At 46.9% G+C, this 9,897-nt stretch overlaps 1 protein-coding gene across 5 annotated transcripts in view; it reads left to right on the top strand.

Moving 5' to 3' along the window:
- The first annotated feature begins 5,092 nt into the window (after positions 1-5,092).
- The window catches only part of SPHKAP (SPHK1 interactor, AKAP domain containing), a 123,267-nt gene continuing 118,462 nt past the window's right edge, over positions 5,093-9,897 (top strand). For 3 of the 5 annotated variants that reach the window (XM_090053331.1, XM_090053330.1, XM_090053327.1), the window contains exon 1: positions 5,490-5,568. In XM_090053331.1, the coding sequence (XP_089909457.1) occupies positions 5,537-5,568 (32 nt within the window). In that variant the 5' untranslated portion in view covers positions 5,490-5,536. Of the gene's footprint in view, positions 5,176-5,242; positions 5,409-5,489; positions 5,569-9,897 lie in introns of those variants that run through there. The other 2 variants (XM_090053329.1, XM_090053328.1) reach the window with 2 other exon arrangements.

Here is a 9,897-nt window from a genome sequence, read left to right as displayed (position 1 = left end):
AGTCATTTGGCCTGTGCTGGACCAGAACCAGATTGTTTGGCCCAGACTTATTAAAGGTTGCCGACCAGTGTCTTAGATTATGACATGCAACATGCAGACTGAGGCAGATAAAGTGGCATAATAATATCCTTCCTGCTGCCAATTCACATCTCAAAGTTAGGGTGACAGGTCTGAATAAAAAAGAAAAGTGGCAGTAATTAGATATGTACTGTTATGTGGGGGAAAGAAGAGATTTTAGCATATCTAATAGCAGTGTCAATTTAGTGGAGCAATGAAGGCAAAGGGACAAAGCCAAACACTCCTACTTCCTTTATAAACAAAGAATATAGATTTCAGAAAGAAAGAGAATTAGCTACCTGCAATATAAAAGAATGAAGGAGTCAATGGTATATTGTGAGGGAATCAATAACAGATTGAAAGAGACTGGCAAAAATCAGGAAGCAAGGCTCAAATGGAGGGAATGAGTGATAACGAATGAGTGATAGAGATAAATCCTGGCAGCCTGACACAGCAAGGGATGAGTGAGAGGTGGAACCAGTGATTGTGCCAAACTGATTCTTGAAGTAGTGTTTTTGCAACTAATAAGAGTATGACAAACTGCTGTCCAATTGAATAAAAAAGGGGGGGCGGGGACTCAAGTGATAGGATAGGAATGAATGTTTAGAACTGGTGTTAAGATGTGATAAAAATCAGAGTGAAGGAGTACAGGTATAATCTCAGCGCAATCTACTGAAGTAGGAAAAGGGTAACTGGCAGTCAGTATGATGGAAAAAATAGCATATAAGAGGACAAATCATCTAATGGAAGACAAATTACTGTTGTCTCATGGAGTGAAAATGAAAGAAAGAGTGAGTGTAAGCAGCACAGCCCCCTCTAATCTGCCTCTTCTCCCTGGTCTATGAGAGCTTTTCTGCTTCCAACTCTGCTGCTGGCTCACTAGAGCAGGGAATATGAAATGAAGAGACCTGGCTGAGGAATTTCTGGGGCTCCTGGACTTCAGATCAATATGTGGTAGCACAGCAACACCACCTCTCTGACAGGATAAGGGGTGGTCCAATGGGACTTCCCCTCCCCAATGTCCACTGCTGTTTGTTGTTCCGGAGTCCAGAAGCACTTAATGTGAAGACCGTTGTTAAAAAGTTATAACTGAGAAGTTGAAGAATAAGAGGAGTAGAAATGTGACAGAGATGCAAGAAAAGAGAGAGCATAGTTACCACAAAGAGACCAAAGAAAGGAACCCACATTTATTTTAGAAGAAGTGAGTATTATGGAAGGCTTAGAGAGACATATGTAATGGTCAAAAAGAAAGTGTGCATAGCCTTAGGTAAGTAATGGAAGGGAGTACGGGAATGTTTAGGAAAGAGTATATCAAGGAAGAAAAGGATTGATTATAAGACACTTAAAACAAAAACAGAGATATGATGCCAAGTCAGGTAAGGAAGATTTAAGGAGGTATTTGAGAAGGATGGATGAAGGAAGAAGCAGCCATCCAAGAGGTGGGTAGGATGATACCAAAGGCTGAGGAGGTGATCTACAAGGTAAGACATGGTAATTGTTGGAGGACTGTTAAAAAGAAACTGAGGCAAGGAGAGACAGTGAATTTGAGTGAATTAGAAGCAGACAATGTCACAAGCAGATCTAAGATTTTGAAAAGGGTAATGCAGATGGTGTGGTACATTATCACATACAACAAAACACATATTTTTATCAAGTTAAAAAGAAACTACAAGCTTTCTTAATAAGATAGTGACCTAGAACTACATTACTCAATTTCAAATCAGAGCAAAAACAAATATTAAATCTATTGGACTGTGCATTAATTTGCTATATCACATATTGGGTGCATCTACACCTTGCCACACAGTGATGTTGCTTCAGTTCAGTGGTTTAGTACAGGCAGTTACTGCGCCCTGCACATGGTTAGATTTCGCCTATAACCAGGGAGTGCACCACTACGGCGACGTGTAGACCCGCGTGATTGCTATGTTGCCATAGCACACCGTATGGCAATGTAGTGCGTCACTACATCACCGTAGTGATGTGGAGACCTCCCCATTATGCATTAAAAAAACCAAGATAAACAAAAATAATCAAAATACATCGTTTCATTATTCCTAGGATCATAAGAATTAAATGGACATATCTCTGAACCCTGGCACATATTATGCTTAAGATATGATTAACTAGTTAATTACATCATTACCCGGTCCACCCAGTGGCAGACGGATGGGGGGGGCCACTGGCCAGGCCCTTCAGAGTTCTTATGTGCAATGTGACTAAGTGTTACTACAAGAAGGACCGGGGGGAAGAGGGGCACAGGGGGGCGCAAATACAAGCATAGGCTCCCAGACACTGGAAACCAACAGTACATCACTGGTCACACCTTAATACAAATAATGATTGTATTAATACAATGAATGACTCCACTCTGGTTGGCAGCGTCAGCTTACAGATAGAACAAACCACGGCAAAGTGGACTGGATCAAGTTGTGTGATGACCAGTGTCAGAGAAGGAAAGAATCTGCTGCTTGGATTCAGAACATTGCTAGCACATGGGTGTGCCCTACCTGTGGGTGGAACAGTCACTCGTGTATTGGACTCAGCAGCCAAAGAACTCATTGGCACATACACCATGCTCTGTAAAGAATGATGGTGCCAATTAATTGACCTGGCCGCACCTTAATACAATTAATGCTATGATAAGGTAAGAAATAAGCCACAAAGTTACTACACAAAAACTACGTATAACTTTGTAGCTGGTTCCTATCACGCCATTAATTGACGTGTGGCCAAGGCTTGGGCTTCCAGCTGCAGGGTACACACCATGACTGGGAGCCCAGAGCAGCTGACAGAGAAGTGCATGCTGCACCCCTGTGATTGGGAGCCCAGATCAACTGGAGGCTCCCACCTGCAGGAACACAGGGTTCATGCTGCAGCTGGGAGCCCCATCAGCTAGGGAGCTCCCAGCTGCAACAGCACACCCTTAAACTGGGAGCCCCATCAGCTGATGGGGTCCTACCCCAGAAGCCAGCTACTTGCCAGTGGAAGGGGGTGGGGATTGTAATCCCAGGCTCCCCCTGTATCAGCAATAATAATGTTGGATCCCACAATCATGCCTCCTGCCATGCACGTGTCCATTAGATTCCCTCACACCTTCAATTGCATGTCTGCCAAGGGCCCCTTTTCCAGATTCATAAAATAAAATCTAGCCTACTTGAGCATCTTGACAGTGCATTCAATGGTTCACTGAATGCTATGTCCACATGAGTTAATGTTTTTAGGTAAACTTGAAATAGGAGCTACATTAGCAGGTAACAGACAGCAAAATTGCAGAAAAGATGGTTTGATTAGCTGACCATCAAGACTATTAAAAAGAAGAGAGGGTTGTTAATACCTGTGGAATGGAGCGTTTAGAAGGAATCAGATAGATTATAATGAGCCATGAAGTGACTGACTCCACAATTGCTGCCTGAATAGAAATCCTGCTGCCACTGCCAAGCAGTTAGGTTTAAACTTTCAGTAGAGCAGGAATTAAAGGGGAAGGGTGCAACTGCACCACTGCACTCTCCCCTGCCCCCCGGATCTATCTCTGGACACTGTGTGCAAAGTCAAGAGAGGCATGAAAGGATATGACTCTAGGACTTGCAGGAACTCAGAAGAAGCATGTGAAGAACTGCTCTAGGAAAAGACTTTGAGAGAAGGTAGGAGGCTGTGAAGATCAAGTGTTGAAAACAGTGTGGATAGAAGCAGAATGTCACTAAAACCTTTCCGATCCTGCCCAATTTTGGATCCATGAAAATTAAACCACCTCAGTAAAGGCCTCCACCAGCTCCTGTTGCACCAAAGACACTCCAGAACCAGATCCTTAGTACTGCAGGCACCCGGCTCATTCTGGATCCAGCCAGCTTGCGTCTGAAGGTGCCATGGTCCCATGCTAAAATGGATGGCAAATCTAATCATGCCTATAGTAGCAAATTATTTAACTTTGGTGCACGAGTACCCTAAACCCTGATTCAACAGACTCAGTATTATCAAAGCCAACTATGAAAACTCCCTAGAAAATAAACAAAAAAAGTTACAATACCAAAGAAAAAAAAGGCCAATCTCCTAAAATTGGCTTAGAAGCATGAGATTTAACCCCCACAAAATAAAGGGTTTGGTTCTGTTGGAGTCTTATTTTTGACCTTTTTAAACTTTACATTTTCAAAATTTCTCCTTAGCCATGACAGCTTGAAATATTCTCCTTAAAAAAGATGTTCACTTAAAAGACATGATTCCAGGACCTAGGGCCCTAAGATGATACACAAAATACCCAGAGATCTGCAATAAAGCAAGGACAGCTGGACTAACATGAATCCTGTTGCAATCATCCAATGTTTAGCCATTACTCTCTAGGAGTAGGAACATGAACAGCACAAAAGAAATCCTGACCTCTAGTGCAGTGATCCTTTTATGTCAGAAAGATCTGTGAGCAATATGCTATCAGTAAACACAACATAACCCAGCTCTGGTGTCTTGATCTAATTCCATCTCATAATACTGAAATTTGGCAGTTGAACCAGCTTTAATTGATTGCCTTGAAATTTTTAAAGCAAAAGGATTTATTCCCTCATTTAGGTTTTTTAACTGCTCATATGGCAGAACATACCAGTACCCACATTTTTAACAGAGACTCTAAATGATCGTTCTGGGACTATTTTTACATAGTAGAATTCAGAAAAATGGCCCACAATTATTGGATCCACCAATATCCTAGTGCTCTTGAATTGGATTACTGCAGCCACATAGTACATGTTGACTGTTGAGAGAAGTTGGGCGATAAGGGTTCAGTAAAAGGGGATCCAGCAGGACCTGGCCAATGCTTCTCAAGCAGGATGCTATGGTAGCCTGGGGGTCTTGAGATCCTGCAAGGTCGCTGTGGGGTGCTGCGCACCATTAGCGCTATTAAGTGTGCAGACGTGAGTCACAAGATGTGGGAATCCAGAGCAGTCGCCTAACGAGAGGTAGGGTGAGCAGGGCACCAACTCTGGGCACCAAAACTGCCCTCTTGAGAGTCTGGCACTGCACTGCGCCTGAGACACGCTTTGTGGCGCAGCACTGCCCTGCCCTGCCCTGCCTGTCTGGAGGCACAGGGCGCCTGGAGCAAGCAGGTGCAACCCCGTGCCTAAGATAAAGGTATGGGAGGAGTGAACGGGGCACCAGGGGCAGTGCCGGGCAGTCCAGCCACGGGGATGCTGCCGCCTGAGCAGAGCGGGCTGACGCTGCTACAGCAGCAGCCGCCGCCGCAGCGGCCGCGGGCGAAGAACGCGGCAGGGGCTGGCTCGGCCCGCGGGCAGCTGCTTCCCGCCAAGCAGCAGCAGCAGCACCCCGGGGCCGGCTGCTCCGAGGGCACCTCCCGGGGGCTGCAGGTCAGCGGCGGGCGCGGGGCGCGGGGAGGCGCGAGCGGCGCGGAGCCGACTGCAGGGCAGGGCAGGGCGGCGCTGGGGAGGCGGGGGAGTAGCCGCGCTGCCCTGGACTCGGCTGCAGCGGTGGCGCGATGGCCGGCAGCGCCCTGCTCACGGTGCCCAGGTAGGACGGGGCGCGCCGCCCGGGGGCACGGAAGGGGCCGGGGCCGGGGCGGTGCCGCTCGGCAGCCAGGAGTCTCCCCGCTCCCCCAGCCGTCCGCGGCGGCCGGAGCGCGGATGCCGGGACGCTGACGGCAGCGCGAGGAGCCGAGCCCGCGCGTCCCGCGGGAGCAGCGCCGTGCGGCCGGCGAGAGGGAGCGGGAGCGGGAGCGGTCCAGTAGGAAACCCGCCGGGGCGCGCGGTGCGGGCGGCTTTCCTGCAGGTCCGCGGCCCAGGGCAGGAGCGCGGCGGGCGAGCCCGGCCGTGCCCCTCGTGCCAGCGCCGCGAGCCAGGGCCAGGCGCGGCTCCGGGGCAGGCGGAGGCTTTTCCAGCACCCGCTCGTGCTTGTGCATAGGGCGAGTCCGGCCCTGCTGCTGTAACCGCGTTGGTCCCAGGGGGCTGCTGTTCTCCAGGCCCGGTTTGGGGCTCCCTGCCGCCCTAGTAGGCGCCACCGCTTAAGGCAGGAGAGTAGAGCAGGTGTCTGAACCGCTTAGGGGTGTCGGGCAAGATCTTCTTGTGTAAACCGAAAGTGATCAAGCGCATGAATAGAGCCTAGCAGAGCAATTCTCAGCCAGGGCCCCCTGGCACCCTAGGGTGCTTTGAGATTTTTTTTTTTTTTAAAAGAGTGCTGCAGGATGCTATTCAGCATTTAGGGGCACAAACACAATTCACAGGTTAACCCCAGAGATTTTAGATAGATATTCATGGTGTCAAAAATAGCCTGTCCTGTTAAGATCTTTCGAGTTGGTTGCAACAGAAAAACCACTCTATTATTTTGTAGTCAAAAAACACAAGGGAAAAGTGAGAGCTGGCTGATTTTCTGAGAGGAGATGCCATGAATCTAAAAAGTTTGAGGACCACAGGTCTAGAAGAACAAGATTGGACTGAAGTAGGTTTAATACATTCTACATACGGAAATTAAGCTTTTACTGCTGTACATTATAAGGCTCCATTGCCTTCTACAAGGCAAGAGAGATCAGAAAGACAAGTGTGTTTGTTTTTTTTAAAGTACCCATGAATGTAGTTGTTTAAATGGAGTTTAAGTTAAGTAGTTTGCTTTCCATTGCTTCAGTGCTGACTAAAATTAAAATTTATATGTAATGGTTTCTTAGTAAAGCAATACAAGTGACATCTTCTAAGCTTTTTCACACTTTTCACTGGACAGCATATGTCAATCATGCTGTTTAGGCAGAGAATAAAATAGAAGTACAGGAGTCTTTGGTTACCTCTGTTCTACTGAGAGGTATTTAAGGCATTAAAAAAAACCTAGCAGATGCTATGCATCAGAGTAAAGCGTAAATCAAAACAAAACTTCCTTTGAGAGAATATGGATGTATAAATAAAAAGGAAAATGTGATTACAATTGACTTTTAAGATTAATCTTAAAATTCTGTTTACTTCTGACTACACCAGATAGACAAAACTATTTTGTGTACATGGTTGAATTAAAAGGGTAAGAGATTAAAGCCTCCCTCATGTTTTTCAGTGGATACAGTAGGATGGCATTTTTGCTGCATGTAAAGTACCCAAAAGGCACAACTACAGATCACCCTACGGTGACACTGTGATCCTGAGGGTCTACACGATTGCCAACTATGTTGCTCTAGCGGCACACTTTCCTGGTACAGTGCGCTGCTACAGTGACATAGCGGCAAAATCTAACTGTGCACCGTGCAGTAACCATCCATACCGTACTGTACTTTAGTACTTCCAAAAAGAAGTACTAAAGCATCATGACCTGTAGATGCACCCAATGAGAACTAAAGTAAGTGCTGATACTAGACATGCACGCAGTTAAAAATGGGGTTGTGGGAAATGCAAAGCAATAGCTTGCTTGCAGAATATGCAGAACTACTCAGGCTCCCGTTAGCTTCAGTGGGCCGGGGAGCCTGAAGGAAAACTCAAGATGCATGACAATTCCTTATGTGATTACTACTAAAAAAAAAAATAAATCAGAGATTTTGCCTTTATTTTACCTGAAAAGCTTTAAGTAAACAACTTGGCTATAACCCCCCCCACCACCACCACCAAAAAAAGCTTCTGCTATGCTTGACTGCAACAGATTTTTTTGATAATACAGTTTCTCTCTCAAACCATAGCAGTAACATCTCTGCCACAGCATAATTCACAGCCTGAAAATAGCTTTTTCTCTCCTCAACCTTTCAGATCCCTGTGAAGAAGCAATTGCAGGATCAGGGACCAGAATACTTAACTGTATCATTAAATTAGTTTTTAAGCAGTGACATGTTTTCACAGATCTCAAAAAAAAATACTGCTTTATAATGCAAGGGATTCATAGTTTTTAAGGCCAGATGGATCCTTAGATCATCTAATCTGACTTTTTATATTTCACAGGCCATGACATTTCATCCACTTGGCCCTGTGTTGTTGAGCTCAGAAACTTGTTTCTAACTAAAACGTATGTTCCAAAGGCACTGAGTCAGAATATGAAGATGTCACAAGGCAGAGAAATCTACCTCTTTTCTTGACACTTTGTTCCAGTGTTTACCTCAGCATCATATTCAATGCATGCCTTTCTTCTAGTTTGGATCTATCTGGATTTAGCTTCCAGCCATTGGTTCTTGTTTAGGGTAGTGATATGATTTTTAAAGAAATCCGGGACACTGCCCTCTCTCCCCCACAAGTCAGTAAGCACTGCTAGAGGCAGAGGTAGGCAGGCAAGGACACAGGGCACAGTCTGCTGGGAAGGAGGAGCAACATGGTGTGTATGCCCAGTCCAGCTTCTCCTAAGCAGCAGCTGGAGGTGGGGAGTAGGCTGGGGACTGCTCCAGTCTGCCCACCTTGCTCCTAGTGCCTGCTCATCCACCTGCCTGGCACACCATGCCACTCTGCTTCCCCACTGGACTATGCCCTGCTCCCGTGTCCGATTGCCTCTGGGACTTTTGCCAACCGTCTAGGACCAGCCTATGAAGTGTAGGATGTATGGTCACCCTATTCTTGCTGCATCTTTCTCCGCTAGATGAAGCAGTTCTTTCAGAGCCGGTCTTTTCTCCTGTTGTCACACAATATCACACCTTTTTGTTAAGCTAAACAGATTCAGCTCCAAATTTCTCATTCTAAGGAAATTTTCCCAATCCCTATTTTTATGACTCTTTTCTCAGTTTCCAGTTTTTCCAATATCCTTCTTAAACTGTTAGCACATTTTTATTCCCTGATTGTACTTCCAAGGATTATGTTAGCTCATTTTGTCCCATCAGCCTGTAAGCTCATACCAGATTGCTGGCCAGCTACCACATCCCCCATTGCTCTGGCTGTAACAGCAGCTGGAGTCTCCAAATTCTCCTCCTCTCCTCTGCCTGCTGCATCCTGCCCCTGCCCAGAGGGCAGGGCACTGTAGTGTGCATCATGGGGAGCTGAAAGTGTTGGGGGGAGGCAGGGAACCACATCCATGTAGGGCATGGGGGAAGGGGCACCAGCATGGGGGGATGCCTATATGGGTGACTGGCCTTGTGCCTAACACTAGACTGACTCTAGCCACTAGCCCCTCACCAGGCATTAGGCTCTTCCTGTCCCTCTTTCTGGGGCCACTCTCTACCCCTCACTGGGGCTAACTCTGTGCCCCCTTCCTGGGACTTGGGGTCTTACACCCCCAAGGATTCAGGTGCCTTTTCCTTGGTGTGCCTGGCCCCACTGTCTGTTCTATCACCACTGAGTAGTGGGGGCTAGGGTTATAAGATGCTCCTACCTGCCTTTTACTGGTAGCCAACTGGCCTGCCATTTCTGGGGAGCTGCCCTGCCACAGGCAGCCCCATCAGGCCATTCTTCCTCAGTAGGGTGCAGTTTCAAGTCATACCCAGGACCAGGAGCCTCCTGCCATCCCCATAGCTCCCGCCCTTACCTCCAAGACATTCCTGAGCAGCTGCCCAGCCAGATGTTGTACTGCTGGCTCAGCCCTGAGTGCCTGAGCTAAAATGGAGTCTGCTCAGCTCTCTCTTCCAATCACATGGCTCTCACCAGGTCTTATGACTACCTCATCAGGGCCGGCCTTCACTGCTGGCTGCCCTGCTGCCACTCAAAGCCCTTAAAGTGACAGGCATCAAAGGTGCTTTGTTGCATAGACATCTAAAGAATAAGATCCCCAGAAAGCTAAAAGACTGTAAGAATAGGTATTTAAAAGTAGCCACATGAAATGCCAAGGAGAAGAGGTATACATATCCATCCAACTTCCCCTGCATTCCTCCATCCCCTGCTTCTCCCAACCTACTGCACTCCAGGATTTCAGCACCTTCCTCTATCTCAAAGCAAGGTCCCTATTTTTGTGGGATTCACAACT

The sequence above is a fragment of the Crocodylus siamensis genome, chromosome 6 (assembly GCF_052110815.1).
Source record: "Crocodylus siamensis isolate JL-2025a chromosome 6, ASM5211081v1, whole genome shotgun sequence".
Lineage (NCBI taxonomy): Eukaryota > Metazoa > Chordata > Crocodylia > Crocodylidae > Crocodylus > Crocodylus siamensis.
Note: the sequence above shows the minus strand (reverse complement) of the source record. Positions and strands in the feature narration are given on the sequence as shown.